The 20,895-nt window shown below is 40.3% G+C and overlaps 1 protein-coding gene and 2 non-coding genes across 4 annotated transcripts; 2 read left to right on the top strand and 1 right to left on the bottom strand.

Moving 5' to 3' along the window:
* Positions 1–9,085: 9,085 nt before the first annotated feature.
* Positions 9,086–15,082, bottom strand: nek3 (NIMA related kinase 3). 2 transcript variants are annotated; one of them, XM_034701919.1, is made up of 13 exons: positions 14,691–15,082; positions 14,276–14,369; positions 14,072–14,169; positions 13,751–13,834; positions 13,334–13,401; positions 13,134–13,220; positions 11,874–11,928; positions 11,392–11,592; positions 10,987–11,101; positions 10,348–10,500; positions 10,133–10,264; positions 9,940–10,051; positions 9,086–9,421 (listed from the first exon to the last, which is right to left on the bottom strand). In XM_034701919.1, exons 1-13 carry the CDS (start codon positions 14,805–14,807, stop codon positions 9,355–9,357), a joined length of 1,383 nt encoding a protein of 460 aa, XP_034557810.1. In that variant the 5' UTR covers positions 14,808–15,082; the 3' UTR covers positions 9,086–9,354. The 2 variants fall into 2 exon arrangements, with proteins under 2 accessions (XP_034557810.1, XP_034557809.1); XM_034701918.1 differs by having other exon boundaries at positions 9,940–10,057; positions 14,691–15,081.
* Positions 15,083–15,314: 232 nt separating this feature from the next.
* trnak-uuu lies at positions 15,315–15,387 on the top strand. Its single transcript has one exon. It is a non-coding gene; the product is annotated as a tRNA-Lys (tRNA).
* A 641-nt stretch (positions 15,388–16,028) lies between these two features.
* trnak-uuu lies at positions 16,029–16,101 on the top strand. The gene has a single exon. It is a non-coding gene; the product is annotated as a tRNA-Lys (tRNA).
* The last annotated feature ends 4,794 nt before the right edge of the window (positions 16,102–20,895 follow it).

Below are 20,895 nucleotides of genomic sequence, written 5' to 3'. Positions count from 1 at the left end.
GTGGTTATGTGCTGCTTTAGAGATCAGATGAGATGGTAACAGTGCATGTTATCTCATAACTAAGACATGATAATGTAATCACTGAAGAAGTGATGTTCACTGTGACAAATATTTTCTCTATGATTTCCAGTCCACATTGGAAACCCCTTAAAAAAGGAAGAGGGGTTTTCCCAGCCCGGTCTTGGCTTCCAATTCACTTCAAAATGGATTTGAAGGTTTTGCTTTTTGTTTTTAAAGCTCTAAATGGTCTGGCCCTACCCTATATAACTGACCTCCTGTGCCCTTACAAAACCTACAGGCCTCTAAGGTCTTCTAACATGCGTCTCCTAGCAGTTCCCCGGTCAAAATATAAACTGAAGGGCGGCCAGCCTTTTAGTGTAAAGGCCCCCGCCTCTTTGGAACAGCCTCCCCTCCTCAGTCAGGGCCGCACCCTCTGTTGACTCTTTTAAGACTCTCCTCAAAAAACACTTTTATATTTTACCATTTGAGTCCTCTTGCCCTGAAAAGGTTTCAAGTCCCTATGCTGTGCTTTCCTTCTTGTTTGTTTGTCTCTTTTTCAAATAATTGTTTGGTTTGGTGTTACATTGTGTTTTTTATTTTATTTTATTTTATTTTATTTTATTTTATTATATTATATTTTATTTTATTTTATTTTATCTTATTTTATTTTATTTTATTATATTTTAATTTAATTTAATTTAATTTAATTTAATTTAATCTAATTTAATTTAATTTAATTTAATTTAATTTAATTTGATTTAATCTAATTTAATTTAATTTAATTTAATGTAATTTAATTTTAATTTTATCTTATTATATTTTATCTTATTATATTTTATTTTTATTTTTATTTTAATTTTGATTTTTATTCATTTTATTTCATTTCATTTAATTTAATTTTATTTATTGATTTAATCTTTTTATGTATTGTACAGCACTTTGGTCAGCTTCTGCTGCGTTTTTAAATATGCTTTATAAATAGATTTGACTTGACTTGTCTTGTACCATGGCACAGAATCAAACCAGCAGCTGTTCAGAGCTTGAATACAAACTGTCACATTATTCAGAAAGTTTCCACTGCTGTTCTCTTTTCAACGAAAGACGAACCACCTCAGCATGGACATGTGGTTCATCTGTTTGTGTGTTACTTCCCCGAATCAGAATTATCTTCAAACCCTCATGTTAAGTGTGGCAGATCACAGGCTGCAAACAGAGTGAGTGCAGGGTGAGATGCCTTACAGGAAGCAGAGGTGAGGAGGCCCCTGCCTGACACGATATCAGTGTTTTGATCAGTGATGCACAGGCACAAGCTCATATTTGCCCTGTACTCTGTCATGACAAGCAAAAGGGGGATATTTCATGCTCAGTTTATCAAGAGTTCCTTGGAAAATGTCTGCTGATGTGACATCAGTCTCTCATAAGTCTTTTAGGTTTGTGCTGCAAGAAAAAGAGAGTTTCATAACTTCAAACTAGATTAAAATAAAAAAAGGTATAACCACATATCACATTAAAATCCATGTAAACAAAACAATGTTGTTCTCACTGTAAATCAGCTGATTTCAGAGGGATGCTTTGAAGCACTGGGTCAAAAGTCACCTCTCTCTATTGATCTATTATTGGCTTAAAGGAAGGATGGCAGGAGGACATGACAGTTGGGACCCTGCCTAAAGGTGGGGCGACTCAGGAGAGGCAGAAATCATGTGAGTCATAAACAATAGAAGGACTTTAAAACTGCAAATGGCCCGATAACCCACACAGTGCTGTCACAGTTTTTGCTCTGTCCTACTTTTTCGTAGCCCTGGATCCAAATTTAACCGTTCCTGACCTTTTCACTTTTAGCGGCTGATGAATTGTGGAGTTCCACGACAAACCCTGCTCGGCCACGCCAGCCTCTATTGTCTGATAGAGAGCAACATAACACTGTCAGGAGACAATGGCGGGTCACTGCAGAGGGCTCCAAATAATCATAACAATGACAGCTCCCATATTTATAGTTGCAAAGAGACTCTCGACTGCAGCGCTTAAGTGCTTTGTTATTAACAGGAAGCGCTGCCCCCTGAAGAATAAACAGTACTTCACTATACTGAGTGAGTCATGGTAGCAGGTTTCATTGTTTCCTTTACTATGAAGCTGATACCATTAAGGCTATAACTGTCTTAGTCAACACAATCCAGAAACTAACGCAGCAGAACATCTAACAGAGAGATCTAACAAAAAAGTTCTGCAGAAATGTCTGAAATGTATTTAGGCAGAAAATGACTTTCTAAGCATCAGTCTGCAGACAGAGATCACAGGGTCATCATGCATCTGCAGAGCTCTTCCTGGAAGGTTTGCTCAGAAAGCAGGCCACACAAACAGGCAGTGTGACAGACAAAAAGGGGACCAGAGATTGTCACAGATAACAAGGGTCAATATTTCATCATGCAGTGAAGACAGGAGCTGAGAGTGGAGGTGTGTAGACAACCTCTGAAAAAGACAAACAGAGCGCTCTTTTGTGCATCATTTGATAAGAGGGGAAATTATTTGATTGTTTGCAATCAACTCAGCAGGACGAGAAGGAAGAAAATCAATGAGACACAACACAGACGCTTGCAGCGGGCTTAAGGTGAAACCTCAATAAGTCTGAGTACACACTGAGACACAGGATGTAACATCTTTGAAATAAGTACATCTCACTGGTAAGATGAACATAGAAAGATGGAGGGGAACGGTGGCACGCGATGTGCTCATTTGTTCCACTGTTTTTTGTTCAACCCATACTCTATAGGTTCAACCACAGCAGTCTGTTTGGCACGGGTTTCTTACCGCAGGGCATGACTCATTTGTGTGGTGGCAAAGATCACCTCTTATTTTCTGTATCAGCCAGCTCAGTGAGTTACTACATCAAACTACTTCAGAATTAAAAGCTGCATTTTGTCTCTGACCCACCGCCCAGCCGTGAACAGTCCAGAGCTGCACAGATGAGTCGTTCAGTCAAAGACAAATTTCTTCTCTGACCCATTTATAGCCAATGAGATACAACAGACACAACTTCACATCCTTCCTGCAAGAGGAAGCCCCTGTTCATCTGCTTGTTTGACTCGATATTTTCTGAAGTAAAACTCCATAAAACTGTTCAGTCAGGAGTTTTTTTCAAGCCAGGTCTTTCACCTTTGACCCAACAGAGAAAGAAGAGGACAGAATAACAGGAACACCTGCAACACTTCATGCAAACCAGTAGTCCTGTTATAAATCAGAGATTCAAGTTTGTCTTCCTTTTTGACTTTGTTTCATTATCATTTCTGAAGGTTTTTACTCTGCAACAAATGTATATTAAGATGTATCAGCATTTGGGACTAATACTTCTAGATTTATTACTTCCTGTGATGGCACATGCAAAGAAAACATACTGACAATCAAAAGAGGGTCCTAAAATTCACTAGTTAATAATACAAGAGGGTGTAGGACAGACAATTGGAGCAATGCTTAAAAAAAATCAGTTTTAACGACATGTTGAATCCTTGTACTTCACTGTGCAAACCACACACACCAATGCCTCTTATATAAGCCTGGTTTTGTACGTTTTGATGTTGACGCACAAAGTTTTTCTGTCACCGTACCTTCTTCCTGGGAACTTGAAAATGCTCTGACCTTACAAAAGGTAAATAAACAGTAACACATTAGCATCAGGGTCAGGCAGGGAACTTTACTTTTAAATGATTTAATTTAATAATGGGGTGCCAGTTCAGCTCAGGGGTTAAATCTTTCCCCCCGTGTACAGAGGCTAGAGTCCTGGAAGCCGGCTTCCTTGGTTCAAATCCAACCTGCAGCTCTTTGCCACTTGACATTCCCTAGTTTCCTACTCTATCCACTTCCCTATTCTCCCAGTAAAGGCATTAAAAGCACTTATGAAGGTCATTAAAGTAATTATAATGATTTAGTCTCAAATTCACATCTCAAACATCATGATTTAGATCTTTGTGTGATGAAAGAATAACTTAACAAATCTTAAACAAAAGGCCACGTTTTTGATGCCAACTTACTAGTGATGTGTAGTGATCAAAAGCTGCGGCTCTGAGAGCCGATGCTTTATAGTGAATCAGAAGAGCCGGCATGCATCGAGAGAGAGCCGGCTCCCAGTTTTTTCCTCTCGCTGCTTAGCTCTCACAGTGCTCAGCCCCAGCTCTGCTCACAGCAGAACTTTCTTTTGATTGGTCAGCATGGTGGCCATGCGGCCAATCACATGTGAGAATATCGGATAAAGGTGATGCTGTGTATCGTGGCTACATCTGTTCCTTCTGACAGAGTCTTCTCGAAGACGGGGCAAATACTCACTGAGAGGAGAAATCGGATCAGCCCATCCAAGCTCAGGCATCTGACTTTCCTCGATGCCAACCTGCACTGAGGACAATAATGATGTTTGCTCCAGTTTGGTTCTGGTTCTGTGTGCTTGAGTTGGTTCTGGTTCGGTTTTGGTTTGGTTCTGGTTCGGTTCTGGTTCGGTTTTGGTTCGGTTCTGGTTCGTTTCTGGTTCAGTTCTGATTTGATCCTGGTTCGGTTCGGTTCGGTTTTGGTTCTGTTTTGGTTCAGTTCGGTTCTAGTTCGGTTCTGGTTCGGTTCTGGTTCGGTTTGGTTCTGGTTCGGTTCTGGTTCGGTTCTGGTTCAGTTCTGGTTCGGTCCTGGTTTAGTTCGGTTTTGGTTCGGGTCTGGTTCAGTTCTGGTTCGGTTCTGGTTTGGTTCAGTTCTGGTTTTGTTCGGTTCTGGTTCGGTTCTGGTTTGGTTCGGCTCTGGTTCGGTTCTGGTTTGGTTCGGTTCTGGTTCGGTTCTGGTTTGGTTCGGTTCTGGTTCAGTTCTGGTTCAGTTCTGGTTCGGTTCAGGTTCGGTTCAGGTTCGGTTCTTGTTCGGTTCTGGTTCGGTTCTGGTTTGGTTCCGTTCTGGTTTGGTTCGGTTCTGGTTCGGTTCTGGTTTGGTTCGGTTCTGGTTCGGTTCTGGTTTGGTTCGGTTCTGGTTCAGTTCTGGTTCGGTTCTGGTTTGGTTCGGTTCTGGTTCGGTTCTGGTTTGGTTCGGTTCTGGTTCGGTTCAGGTTCGGTTCTGGTTTGGTTCTGGTTTGGTTTGCTTGCATTTGATTCTGGTGCTGTTTGCATGAGTTTTGTTCTGGTTCTGGTTCTAACCCTAATCCTAACCCTAATCCTAACCCTAACCCTAACCCTAATCCTAACCCTAACCCTAACCCTAATCCAAACCCTAACCCTAACCCTAACCCTAACCCTAATCCTAACCCTAACCCTAATCCAAACCCTAACCCTAACCCTAATCCTAACCCTAACCCTAACCCTAACCCTAACCCTAACCCTAATCCAAACCCTAATCCTAACCCTAACCCTAACCCTAACCCTAACCCTAATCCTAATCCTAACCCTTATCCTAATCCTAACCCTAACCTTAATCCAAACCCTAACCCTAATCCTAACCCTAACCCTAATCCAAACCCTAACCCTAACCCTAACCCTAACCCTAATCCTAACCCTAACCCTAACCCTAATCCAAACCCTAACCCTAACCCTAACCCTAACCCTAACCCTAACCCTAATCCAAACCCTAACCCTAACCCTAATCCTAACCCTAACCCTAACCCTAATCCTAACCCTAACCCTAATCCAAACCCTAACCCTAACCCTAACCCCAACCCTAACCCCAACCCTAATCCTAACCCTAACCCTAATCCTAACCCTAATCCTAACCCTAACCCTAACCCTAATCCTAACCCTAACCCTAACCCTAATCCTAACCCTAACCCTAACCCTAATCCAAACCCTAACCCTAACCCCAACCCTAACCCCAACCCTAACCCTAACCCTAATCCTAACCCTAACCCTAACCCTAACCCTAACCCCCTGACCCTAACCCTCACCCTAACCCTAACCCTAATCCTAACCCTAACCCTAACCCTAATCCAAACCCTAACCCTAACCCCAACCCTAACCCTAACCCTAATCCTAATCCTAACCCTAATCCTAACCCTAACCCTAACCCTAATCCTAACCCTAACCCTAACCCTAATCCTAACCCTAACCCTAACCCTAATCCAAACCCTAACCCTAACCCCAACCCTAACCCCAACCCTAACCCTAACCCTAACCCTAATCCTAACCCTAACCCTAACTCCCCTGACCCTAACCCTCACCCTAATCCTAACCCTAATCCTAATCCTAACCTTAATCCAAACCCTAACCCTAATCCTAACCCTAACCCTAATCCAAACCCTAACCCTAACCCTAACCCTAACCCTAACCCTAATCCTAACCCTAACCCTAATCCAAACCCTAACCCTAACCCTAATCCTAACCCTAACCCTAACCCTAATCCAAACCCTAACCCTAATCCTAACCCTAACCCCCCTGACCCTAACCCTCACCCTAACCCTAATCCAAACCCTAACCCTAACCCTAATCCTAACCCTAACCCTAATCCTAACCCTAACCCCCCTGACCCTAACCCTAATCCAAACCCTAACCCTAACCCTAAACCTAACCCTAACCCTAATCCTAACCCTAACCCTAATCCTAACCCTAACCCTAACCCTAATCCTAACCCCAACCCTAACCCTAACCCTAACCCCCCTGACCCTAACCCTAATCCTAACCCTAACCCCCCTGACCCTAACCCTCACCCTAACCCTAACCCTAATCCTAACCCCAACCCTAACCCCAACCCTAACCCTCACCCTAATCCAAACCCAAACCCTAACCCTAACCCTAATCCTAACCCTAACCCTAACCCTAACCCTAATCCTAATCCTAACCCTCACCCTAACCCTAACCCTAATCCAAACCCTAAGCCTAATCCTAACCCTAATCCAAACCCTAACCCTAATCAAAACCCTAATCCTAACCCTAATCCTAACCCAAACCCTGACCCTAACCCTAATCCTAAACTGCGGCTCTGAGAGTCGATGCTTTATAGTGAATCAAAAGAGCCGGCTCGCATCGAGAGAGAGCCAGCTCCCAGTCTTTTCCTTTCGCTGCTTAGCTCTCACAGTGTTCAGCCCCAGCTCTGCTCACAGCAGAACATTCTTTTGATTGGTCAGCATAGCGGCCATGCCACCAATCACATGCGAGGATATAGGATACAGGTGATGGAAGGGAGGCTGTGTATCGTGGCTTCATCTGTTCCTTCCGAGAGTCTTCTCAAAGACAGGGCAAATACTCACTGAGAGGAGAAATCGGATCATCCCATCCAAGCTGAGGCATCTGATTTTTCTCAATACCAACCTGAGGACATTAATAATGTTTGCTCCAGTTTGGTTCTGGTTCTGTTTGCTTGAGTTTGGTTCTGGTTCTGTTTGCTTGAGTTTGGTTCTGGTTCTGTTTTCTTGAGTTTGGTTCTGGTTCTGTTTGCATGAGTTTGGTTCTGGTTCTGTTTGCATGAGTTGGTTCTGGTTCTGTTTGCTTGAGTTTGGTTCTGGTTCTGTTCTTTGGATATGTTTGCAGTTTTTTGTTAATTTGTATAATAAAAAAGTTTGATTAAAATACTAAACAAAAGTAAGAATGGGTTTGTAACAGAATAAATGCACAAAATTGGGCAGTTAAAAGGCTTCTCATAAAAACACTATGTAAAAGGGTTTCAACACAAACCATTAATTTTTTGCAACGTTAAGATAAAATATACGGCTACAAAAGATCCTAAATTAAGAGCCATTTGGGAGTCGAAAGAGCCGGCTCTTCTTTGGGAGCCGAGTCAAAAGAGCCGGCTCTTCTTTGGGAGCCGAGTCAAAAGAGCCGGCTCTCTGAAAAGAGCCGCACTTCCCATCACTACAACTTACACCACTCAACTTTGATGCACAAGGATGTAAAGATTACTGTTTACTTCAGACACGCTGTGGTTCAAAAATTGAAAACAGTCCCTTCACATCACATTCCCTATGACTCCATCCAAGCAGCCCAGACTCGTCCCTCTTAGTTAAATAGCTGAGCTGTAAAGATGCTGACAAGTTTTTCAACAACCCTCCTATCTACAGGACACAGCATGGCAGTGTTTCAGCTCAGCTTTGCGCCAACACTTTATCTCTTTCTATTCTAAACATGGACATCTTTGGAGGTAAAAGGGAAGTCAAATAATAAATTCAAAAAAAGGCAGGGGGCTGGAGAGCGAGCCCTGGAGAGGGATTCAGTGTGGCGCTAAGATAAGGGGCGAGCTGCGGCCCTGGGCTTCCTCAATAAAACACATAATGTGAAGATATCTGGCAAAAGACTCTCATATAGCCGAGACCTCCTCTCAGCCAATGAGAGGCTTTGCTCTCTGGAGGAACTTTGGCAGCAGGATAATCCATCCCTGATGTGACTGTTGGTGAATCAGCACCACTATGGTTTTTGTTGACTAAAGGATCTGTATCCTGTTGAAGCCAAACGGTCATGGGCGAGGCTTGCTTTTTGTTTTATGGTTACCAAATGTGTGGTTGAGCTTCTATTCCCTCTCAGACCAGCTTTAATCTTGCAAAACAAAGAGAGGAACAGGCTCTACTAGTTCCCATTTATTACGTGTCTTTCTGCTCTGCTGGGTGCCAAAATCAGAAACAGAGTCCCTTTAATTTAAATACAAGCAACGCGGGAACTACCATGTAACCACAACTGATGCTAAAAATAAACTTCTTTTCAAGGATGATTTCTATTACATCAAAACCACAGTCTGGCTTTTAACACTCCTTCCCCAGTGAAAGCATCATGAATGATTTTAACTCCACCTAGTGGTTCATTATCAGCACTGACTGCAGGAAACAGCAGCTCTGTGATCAGGGAAAATTAAAACCAACACGCCAGCTAAAGAGAATAAAAGACAAAGAACACAAATGACTGAACATGTTTAGTCTACTTTTGATATAGCAGAGGAAGTAAGACATCAAAAGAGAAGCGGGCTGGTTCAAAATGTTGTGACCCCATAGAGACCCAGCTGCTCTTGAGTCTAATATTTCCTGCTTCCCCCGGCAGGCCAAACAGAAGCCTCCAGACGGCTTCAATCTACTGGGAATGTTATCACTGGTAATGTGAACAGTACACAGCAGATGTTCAAATCAAATGAGAGACAAGAACACGCACACACAACGCAAAGGTCTCTGAGAAAAAGAGGTTTTATGACAACAAGCCGAATAGTGCAACAAGTTCATGAATATCAGTGCAGAACATAAAACAGGCGGTATAAAAAGAAAACATAAACTGTCTTTATTTGACAAGCTGCTTTAAAATTTGGTCCTCATTTATCAGAGAAATATCTGGTCCCCGGTTCATGAATGAAATGATTTTGACAACTTTAAACAGCTAGAGGTTTTAAGAAGTAGAAATAAATAATCTAGGCAGTGTAAGCTCAGAAAAGAAGGAGTCTTCAGTGTTCTGAAACCATTCTCTCAACTTCTTCTATCCAGTCACACGGAGAGTCTTCCTCAAAGTCTCTGTGGAGAGAGGACAGACAGTACAATTCATTTTTACTTTGTTTTCAAATATATTCAAATAAAACACACTCCACACATTCAAAAGATAACCAGCAAGGCTTCATACACAACTCTCTTTACATGTCTGTGACTCATGATCTTGTTAAAGTGAATAATGGGTCTGTTTCAGGCTTTGAAACCATTTCCGTCTCCTTCAGAAACCTTAGAACAGATAAATTATCCATGCATTCTAATCTTTGTGTGCCCCTTCTTCATAGTTTATCAGTACAACACATAAGCCAAATTGTCTATAAAAGATTAAGACTAAGAAAAAGACTAACTTGTGCTAAAACAGTACTAATTCCCTTAAGAGGACAAAGAAATCCTGTAGGGACATAAATCATCAGGATGCCAGATAAAACATGACACCTACAGGTATTTCCTTCCCTTTCTTGCTGACATAAAGGAAGTCAAGTTAGATCAAACAAACTGATCCTCATTAGTATCATGTCGAACAGTCATTCCACTGGGTAACTTACGTGTCCTCGTCATCAGAGCGAGGCTGCAGCCGTTCCTCATCCACAGCCACCTCTGGCTCAGGACCGTCTGTGGCGTCACCCTGCGGCTGGGAGAGCGGTCCCACCAGAGGGTCTTCACCTGCAAATTGAAACCACAACACTCAACTTCACAAGTAAGTTGTATTGAAATAACATCTGTCAGAAAACAACAGACCTCTTCTGTTTATCGAAAAGGTGCTGAAGCCTCTGCTCAGCCGGGCTTTCTCTAACAGACTCAGAAGTCTCTCAGGAGGATCCGTCTCCCATCGTCTCCTCGGCCTGCTCTCCCCCGGCTCCTCTGACACTCCTGGAAAAGACAAGCATTCAGCCTTCACTTTTTGATACCATATAGTTGAATTATGTGCAAATGAGGAAGTAGAAATGCTGAACCTGTGTTGGTCTGGCTGGTTGATGTCATGCTGTCAGATGAGACGAGGCTGGTGTTAGCCAACATGTGCAGCACGGTGTCTGAAGGCTCAGCTGCCCACTGCTTTCGAGGACCAGGCTCTCTGCTTTCACAGGGAGCTTCAGGGAACTTCACTCCTAAAGTGAATGTTACATTTGATTCTTGTTCTGTGAAATGTCTGCTTCATATCTCTTTTCAGCACAAGAAGAAAAACCGATGGGAGAAGATAAATAAGACATTTAAAGCAGAGAAAATGAACCTCATTTGAGAGTTCTGAAAGAGATTTTTCTGCTCATAGTAGAACAGGTTTTTTAGAGCTTGAACAAGAAAGCATTATTGATTTTCATTTATTTTGTGCTTGATCCTCCTTCCTTTACCTGTCTTACATTTTAAAACAAGAGCAAACAACAAAACGGCTCAGCAGATGCTCTTTTTCCTCCGTGTTCACGTTGAGTAAGTCTTTGAAACTTCATTTTAATCTGGTTTGACTGTCTGGAATAACCTCATATGAATCTATATTACAATACATATTTGAAACACGTATAATCATTCCAGTCCTCTCAAGAATTTAAGTTATGCGGTTCAGAACAGCAGCAGTAAACCTTTTTTTTCTCCAGCTCTACCTTCAAACGTTGATGTTTTTATTAAACTCTTCTCTCCCAGAAGATCAGCCACCTTCTGTCCCTCTTCCCTCTTCCATCGACCCGTACGCCTCCCCTGTTGCTCCGTCTCTATCGCCTGTAAAAGATCCAAAGTGATGCAGTATATCAAACACAACCCAAGCTCAGCGGCCATCTGAACCAACAGCAGCTTGTCAAAGGTCAGATTCCACATGGGGTCAACACAGCTGGGGGAGTTGTGTAAGACTTTAAATTCTCACTCTGACATTGTGTTGTGACAGAATGTCATTTTGATGGATGGCGAGCTATAAAAAATCACTTCAGGTTTAAATGCTTGAGTGACTGTCACCATGCATGAAGCTCTACTGCAGAGAGTTGCACTTCTGAAGAGTACAGGTGTGTTTTTACCTGAGAGGGCAGATGTGTGCGCAGGAGTCTGGAAACACGGTGAGAAGTAAGGATGGTGTGCAGGGACGGCCGGTCTTTTGGGTTTGTCTTGAACATCTGCTTCATTAAATACTGCAGCTCATAGGGCAGGTGTTTGGGGAGGGGAGGGTATGCACCCCGACACACCTTCAGAATCAGACTCTTCCAGCTGGAGGCCTGGAACTGAACACAAGAGGGAGGATTGCTCAGATAACAAACCACACCCCAATATCTGAGCCTCAAAAAATACACTGATAATCCAAATCAGCTGAAGATACTGGGCCTCCATTGTTCTTCAACAATGCTCCTCAGTATCTCAGTGTGCAACAACATGGTAACAGTGACATCCTGACATAAGAACAAAGGATATTTTTTATACACTGATTCATTGATGATGTTTGGAGGGAGGCCCACAGTCAAACCCTTGCTGCATGGAGAGAGAGGAGAAGGAGGAGGGGACATACCGGGTGTTTCAGTGTGCAGAGTTCATAGAGGACACAGCCCAGAGACCACACATCACTGAAAAACACACAAACACTCACATGCTTATTTGTTCACAGCAGACGTTCGTCATGTACTGGCACAGTCAGAATGATACAACACTGGTTAGCTCACATACAGGTTACATAATCGCCGCTGAGAAACAGCACAGACTGTTTGGAAAACTCTTCTTTGTTGGGGCATTTATTGACAATCCAGCATACTAGACTGTCTAATGACCAGCAGTGTGTTCACAAGCTCTCATTATGGAAAAACAAGCCTGGAAGGGAGAGTCTGAGCTAACATGGAAAGTTGGAAAAATCATGGGATTGTTAAATGTTTAATTACATTACAACGTCTGCCTCCAGTCTTTTTTTTCACAGCTACAGATACATCCCAGATTTTTAAAATTCCCCTTTAAAATACAATTTTAAAACTTAATGCTCTGATGAAGATAGTTTTGCCTGATGATAAGGAATGAATAATCCAAATCAGTGATACTGTAGTTTGTGAGATCAGGCCTTTGAATTGTACTGTTATATAAAAATTGAATGTCGATGTGGATGCTTTGTGGAGATCCTGTTTTCCTTAATAAACATATTGAAACAAAAAAGAAAAAATATGAAGATGTTTTGAAAAAAACAATAACACAGACAAAACAGTGCATCTATGTATGTTCTATATGTTTTTAAAAAAAGTGTACACTGTCTGCATGTGCTCTGCCTTCAAAATAATAGTCAATGTATTACCATGCATATTGTATCTACTATTTTATCTCCTGAATATTAAAAACCTGCTATGTTGGATTTGTACAAAATCAACATCCATGATGTTAACATGCATGATTCTGAATGGTTCCTCATGTACCCTGCTGGTTTGTTTCTTGCAGGAATACTCACTTTCTACCAGTGGGGGATATAATAACATATTTCTATACATAAAGTAAACTTAATATAAAAACAGATATTTCTTTAGCAAATATGAACAAACTGATGGAAAAGTATTCCTCCATCACCAACATACACCTGGATATTGACTCTACAGAGTGTTTGTATATGAACTTATATATAATTTACATTTTAATGTATCATATATATGCTTTTGTGCTCTTCTGTGTTGTTTCCCTGTGTATGGGACTATAGATATTACCTAACCAATGAATGCTAATGCTGCAGAGAATGTTTGGATGGAACTAATCAAAGTCATCAAGGTTCAATTTAATTCAAATTAGAGCGTTCACATACCTCTTATTGTTGTACGGCTTGTTGTCCCAGATTTCTGGAGCCACATAATACGGTGTGCCGACGTATGTATGAGCGTAGGCCTTTGAGCTACAGTACGATTAGAAAAACAGTCAAAGTGAAAATGCATCAGCAGCAAACTGAGCAGTGAGCATTAACCTAATAAAGGCAAACTATAAATTGCTGCCTTTGTCTTCCTGTACCTGTTCAGAATACACGCCGAGCCAAAGTCCCCGAGCTTGATTGTTCCATTATCTGTCAGGAAAATGTTCTGGGTGAGGAAATGAAGGAGAAGTGATGACTTAACATGAAGCAAAAACAAGAACAAGCCAACCATAGCAGAATGACGATATTATGCATTAGCAGGATAATAATGTTTTGATCTTATCTAGATCAGCAATTTCATCATTGTTCATTTCACTCTGCATCGCTCACACTGATGAGATTTTATCAACATGCATCCAACCAATAAAATAAATCATTACCATTCATTATCATGCTCTTCTTCTTTTGAGACAGAGGACATACACAACTAATCTGCATGTCAATATCCAAACAACAGAGCATTTTTAAACCTGTAATAAAAACTTTAACAAGAAGGTAATTACAGATGACAGTACCTTGGACTTCAGATCTCTGTGCAATACCCTTTTGTCATGGATGTGCTGTGCAGCAGAGCACATCTGAGCAAACCACCTCAAGACCTAGGTGAAAACAAACATTGTAATTGAACAACTTTTGAAAACTATAACATAAACATATTAGACATCCATCCATCCATTATCTTGACCGCTTATCCCGTTAGGGGTCACGGGGGGCTGGAGCCTATCCCAGCTGGCTTCGGGCGGAAGGCAGGGTACACCCTGGACAGGTCGCCAACCTATCACAGGGCACATATTAGACAATTATATTAAAAATAGTTTCAGGAAGTTGATGCCTACCTCATCAACACAGAACTGATTAGTTTTCTGTCGTTGGATCCTCTGGAGCAAGTCCCCGCCACTGCAGTACTCCATAACAATCCACAGCAGGTCCTCAGCTGAACAAGCACAATCATAATAAGACAGAATATAATAATTATTGGATATCACAAGAGTCCAACATGTCTTAATGAGTTGTTAAAGGAGGGCTGAGTGTGCAAATACCTTCAAGTGCTTCTTTGAAAGCCACAATATTTGGATGTTTCATTCTGGACAGCAGAACAGCTTCCCTCCTTGATTTTTCCAATTTGGACTGATTCTATAAAAATGGAAATATAAGCATGAATGCATTCTCTATTATGTAAAACACGTCTATAGGGAGGAGGCAATAATTTGTGACGTTATCAGCACTGTGCAAATAACATTTCCATATCAGACTCCCAGCTATACATAACAGAGTCTGCAGATTGAGGTGCAGCCATGGCGTTTCCAGGCAAATTCAGTCTTTTAAAATTCAATTCTCTGTTATTACCAATATAATTTCACGGTGGGCTTTGGGGGGGTTCCTGTTCATGTTCAAATGACCTGTTGGAGCTTCACTGACACATGCAGTACATCACTATTCTTTGTTTGCACATACCTTTGGCAGCTGGATCTCTTTGACCACATATTTCTCCTGACTGCTTTCACAGAGGACTAATAAAGCCCGACCAAAGGAGCCTTCCCCGATGACTTTCTGGACTAAATACCCGTCCATGGAGTTTGTTGTATTTACAATCCACACAGAGATTTAACACAATGAAAACAATAATCACTCATGTAGCAACAGCGAGCTTGGCTGATAGAAGTGGCACCTTAATTTAAAGAAAGTCTTTTAGTGGTTTTATCGTCTGTGCTCACATCTATGTATCGATGATAAGTGATGAAACTCTTGTCATAGTCATAGGTCAGAGTACAAAACACATTTCTCAAGCTCATGCTGTTGATTAAACCGCTACTTCCGTATTGTTATATGACGTAGGCAAGGATAACTTGAACTCCCGCGCATGCCCACTAGGTGGCGATAATTCATCAATTATTGCGTTTTCAATAAAGACCACAACAACATAAGAACTCTTTCAAGCATTTCACTGCTTTCTATTTGTGGTTTCACTTCTTCTTTTGTATTTTACAACATAATAAAAAATCCTGTCAAGAAAAAAAAGAAAGACTTTGATGTACACCACGTGGTTTTTAATGGAACGTCACGTGACATATGCCAAGAGCCCGGATAGCTCAGTCGGTAGAGCATCAGACTTTTAATCTGAGGGTCCAGGGTTCAAGTCCCTGTTCGGGCGAGTATGTTTTAAAGATGTTAGGATGTTCTTTACTTCACTCAGTAAGTAAGGACAGTATCATCACCATCCATAGCAATTACAACCAGATTAGAACCATAGACTGTATAACTCATACACTCAACACAGGAAGTTCATGGAGTGTATTGAGTAGATTCATTTAGACCTGGACACATAGTTTGATACAAATATGCTACTTTCATATGGTGTGTATGTTAAACTCCTGTATAAATGAACCACCAGAGTACCAGAGTGAGTTAACCCAATGCAAATTCACTACAGTAAGTGATTTTCTGATACTTTCTTTCAGCTTTAACTCTAAATGATACTTAGATCAGAGGTCAGCAGTTTGGAAATAGCTTTTTATATGGACATGGTAACATTCCTCTCACTGTTATAGTCCATTTGTTGCAACTATTCGAAGTCACATAATAGCCAGCTGTGTCCCAACCTAACTGACTTTACTAAGCCTGTACGTGAGATGATCAGATGATGTCCCTGTGCACAATGTAGCAGCAAATCCAGCACCTAGAGTCAGGTTTCCTTTCATATGCACGTTTAAACACGAGTAATTAAGTTGCAGAAAACACACAGAGGACACGATACGTGATTTTTGTTTGTAAAGGTATTTCCACACTGCTGAAGCCCGGATAGCTCAGTCGGTAGAGCATCAGACTTTTAATCTGAGGGTCCAGGGTTCAAGTCCCTGTTCGGGCGGATGTTGTTTTCACAATTCTGAATAGTTAGGGTCTGAAATTAAACATTATTCCATTGTTAACCTTTGCTCAGAAACAAACTGTAAAAACAATTTGGATATCAAATTATCTGCGTAATCCCAAAACGCACTGGGTCAATAATTGAGAGAGTAGCAGTGTGTGGTTACACTTTCCAAGCATATTCTCTTCAAACTAATTTTTATTTTACATCTTAGCTCAATATCATGCAACTTTAATGATGCATGAGTTCCTCTTATCATTCATTGAAAGTTTGCTAGCTTAAGGAAATAAAAATGCTAAGGAATCTTTCATTCTGATCACATTCATTGAGTCGCAGATCTCCTGTCATTTTCTGTTCCAGCTCGTTTACTTAGGCCACAGACTGCATTATTTTTATAATCATTGCTTTAACATTTATTTATCTTATGTATTTATCTATTTATCTCTGGTATTTTTAACTTTACTTAATATTCATTTTATTGTATTGATTTTATTTTATTTTTAACTATTTTATTTATGATCATGCCTTTTATAATTTTACCATTGCTGCTGTTGTTTTCTGTCTCTCTGTTCTTTTGTGAAGCACTCTGGGCTGCATGCTTGTATTTATGAAAGGTGCTTTCCAAATAAAGTTGAGTCGAGTTGAGTCAAGTTAAGTCGAGTCATTTGTATGTTAAGGTTCTCCGTCATCCAGGTCATGGTAATTCAAAGTTTGATCCGAAAAGGCAAATTGACTTGGTTAGAACTGAAGAAGCCTTTCGGAGGAGACATGAAATGTCTTCAAGAATTTCTATCAAGTCCAGTTTCCTTTTCGGATCAAGCTTTGAATTCATTCGTATGGGCTTACTATAAAGGAGGAAGACTCTATCTAGCTGATCTACTTGGAAAAAAACAGATAACTTCTACAAAATTTTCTTAAGAAGTGTAAAAAGCATTAGTCCATACTGTGCAGTTTTTGTGTAATCTGGGAAATAAATGTAGTCTATCTTAAGCCGATTAAACCTCAACACACCAAACATGACAGGAGGCGTGTTTCAGTTGTCCTGACTAACGACGACTGTGACTGACTCTGATTTAGTTCTTTTATCCATTTTACATTCATATGTTATTGTTTTAAAAATGTTGTGCCGGCCTGTAAAACTAATTTCTACAAGAGCAGCTTATATTTGTATGTTGTCTAATGTAGTATTGGTTAAAGTAATGCAGGCTTAAAGATGACATAACTCAAGCAATTCTAAAAATCTGTAATTAAAACGTATTTGATGTGAAACCAGTCAGCACATACTGTAAAGTGTCTGTGTTAGTAGTTTAGGGGCTTGAACTTGCAGACACACCACTATGGTTCATTTATTTTCAGCAGCATCCTGCTAACATCTTCTGCAGCTCAACCCAAAGGCTCCAATGCCAAACGACTGCAAAGTGGGTCCAAATGTCCAATATTTGCCTCATTACCTCCTTTTTTCCTCTCTGGCAGAGCTTTGCATGCACCTTTCAGCAAACAGTGTTCCACAGGAGGGAAATAATGACAATAATGAGGTAAATATTGGGCATGGTGGTGCAACAGTGTGTCAACAGCCTCTGAATGTGCAGCACAAGCTGTTTGCAGAAGTGTGATGGTCATTTTATGCTGTTCTTGAAACTGTTCACTTGTTTCTGGAAGAGGACCTGGACAAACAACAGTTGGGCTTCCACTGACACAGACGTGATGGCTGTATTTCCATGTGGCTGTTTTCAGGGGAGCTGAGGCTTACTGTGGGCCCCTGGAAGAAATAAGACAACACAGAAACAATTAACTAATGCTCTGATTTGTTAGTGCTCCTGTCAGAACTGGCACCAGCTTATGATTGTTCTTACTTTTCTCTCCCATAAAGCATCCTTGGTTGTTTCTACCTTTCTGTCCAAACAGGACAACAGTGTACTCTTTATTTTGCTATCTGGAGTTTTGTTAAAACAGAAGGTTTATCAGAGGTAAATCAGAAAGTGGGCCAACTACATCCCCCAGCTAGGATTTACATGAAATTAAATCAAAAGCAAGTAGACAGATAATCAGTTTTTGGAAGCTAGTAATAAAACAAAAACAACACATCAACAACAACAAATGCAGATTATTATTTTTTCAGTGACACATTTTATCAAAAGCTCCATGCAGCTTGGCTCATGTGTTACAGGAACAGTAAAACCTGCTCTACAAACAAAATCTGAATAAAGTAAACATGAAGGCATCGTCTGCATCGTCACATACCATTAATATCCTCCACTGTTTAGAACTTCTATTTACAGCCTGGTCCTTCTGTGAATTAACAAGATGATGCTTGTGCAGTGGGTGAAAGTACAGAAATAAAAGCTGCACTTTAATTTTGCATCATAAGTAAAAAGCTTGTTTTTTCTAAGCACGACTACCAAAGGAGTGTGTTGACGTTAAGTGTTGACCTCTAATGTATAAGTACTTCATTGTTTTTGGAGACAGAGATCATGTTTCTATAAGCCTAGACATCCCTGTAGGTGTCTGTGTGGCTGTGAGAACATTGAAATGCAGAATCACAACACATGGCATCAGTCAGACACTGTGACACTTCTCTTCTAGTTTGTGCTGCTTCAGATCTGACAGACGACTGACATGAAGCATCTGTAGGGTAATAAATATTCAAGCTGAATGACATTAAGATCCTCCAGAGCAGCAGACGTGTCTCAACTCATGGGTTGGGGACCCCATGTGGGCCTGCGTCGATAAACAGACCTACATGAGGGATTTGCAAGAATTATTCATGGCTCTTTTTTTTTTTTAGTGAATTAAAACAGTTTTAAAATACAATCACTCCTGTGTGATACATTAGGAACTTCATTCATGTTTTTGAAAGTGATTAAAAAATTTTTTTTTTACACAAGAGCTTGATAAATGCAGCATTTTGGAACAAAGCAGAGAACCTGCGGGAACAATTTTTTTGTGATTTCAAAATATTTTAAGAACCATTTATTAAAACTTTTGAAGTCCTGAGTGAGAAGCTGAGAATAAAAGTCCCTCAGAGACTTATTAAATATCAGAGAAAGATTAAATGCCAAGTAATAAAACACATGGAAATAATAACATGTGCGTCTAAGAGACACTGTTGCAACAAACCTTAACTTCAGCTCATTGTCTCCCGGGTGATGCATAGTGGGAAATACAAATTAAGAGCAGAGCTAAATGTTAAAATGCATGTCCCCTGAGAAAGAACATAATGAAAACTGTGAAAATCAAATTTGTGTGATGAAATAAACAGACTCACAGAGAAACTGTTTAAAATTGTGTCATGGTTCAGATTAGACTTTGATGACTGTCCGTGTCCTTTACATGTCTTTCAGAAAGAAGAAAGCTGAGCCTCTTTATAGTTGGTGAAGGTCACTTTTGTGGTATGATTCAACTTTTATCTAAAGTCCATTTGAGCATCACATCACAGGTTTTATCACCGCTCCTAACCTCAGATCATGATTTGATCCTGGGATAATTACCTTGTATTCCGTCACCTTGTCCCTCTGTTTCAGTTCATTGTCTTCAGAGCTGTTTATCTGTTTATCCTTCACAGGCTTTGGAGAGGGATCAGGATGGCTTTTATTGTTTTTTTAATTCAAACCTACCTGATTTATCATATACTAAAAAAAGGGGTCATTACCATCAGGTTAGCAAGAGTCTCTGCAGCAGTTTCAGAGAACTTAACAGACATACAAATACATACAGAAATGACCTAACAAGATTTAGAGCTATCATTAATGGACTCACCTGTTCAGTCAACTTTGGGCTGCCCAAGTGGCTTTGTTGAAGTACACCAGCTACAGAATGTGCTGTGCAGAACCATCACAAGTAATACAATTATTCATAGATGGTTATTATTCAAAGGAGGTCAGAGGCATTATTGGTAAACTGTACAAAGAATTTACCCTTATGAATAAGAATGCAACAACTTATATATGACAGAGCTGGGAAAAAGAGGCTCAAATTATTATATCTGAAGAAATGTGGCTTCAAATATGGCAAACTCAATCCTCATCTACAAATATTTTTTTCTGGAGAGATTTCTGTTGGAAGAATGTTATTCGTTTTTTTTTTATTACCCTTCATCAGAAATCCAAATCAAGTGGGTCACAGTATTTTTGCTGGAGGGAGTGTGGAGCAGTTTCTGCTGACTTTGTACATGTTTTCTGGTCTTGACCATTTCTTCAGCTTTTCTGGAGAGGTGTGGAACACTTAATCTCAGAGATTTAACAAAATATCATTTGAATCTTCTTTCATTTTTTTGTACCTCAGGAAAATACACGAAGGTCTCAGAAAGAGAGACACATATATTCTGAAGATTTTCATTGCTGCAAGTAAGTAAGCAATAACACGAGTCTGGTTTCCAGAAGAACCCTCCCACCATTAAACTACTTAAAAACACTATTAACTCTGTTTGCAGTAAGGAAAAAATTACTTTTGCGCTTCGCCTTCAAATGGAGAAGGGGGATAAACTGTGGGGAAAATGGGGTTTCTACAACCACAAAGACTCTTAACTTTTTCTGTTTGTCTGAATGCCTTTGTTGTGTACTGTACCTTTCTATAATACTTAAGTTTTAATGTATTTTTTTACTGATTGCAATGTAATGTCCTAGTCCTCACTTGTTCAATGTTATATGTTCACATAAAACAAAATAGAAATTAAAGTTTCAAAAAGAAAAAACAATGACCTAACCACATGGTTTCCAGTTGCCTTTAATGTTCTGCTCCAAGAGCTTCAATCTGTCCTAGAATGATTCAAAGTTGGAACTTCAAGGGATTGTTATT

The sequence above is a fragment of the Notolabrus celidotus genome, chromosome 14, assembly GCF_009762535.1.
Source record: "Notolabrus celidotus isolate fNotCel1 chromosome 14, fNotCel1.pri, whole genome shotgun sequence".
Classification (NCBI taxonomy): domain Eukaryota; kingdom Metazoa; phylum Chordata; class Actinopteri; order Labriformes; family Labridae; genus Notolabrus; species Notolabrus celidotus.
The sequence above is the reverse complement of the archived record's forward strand: the minus strand, read 5'-3'. Positions and strand labels throughout refer to the sequence as shown.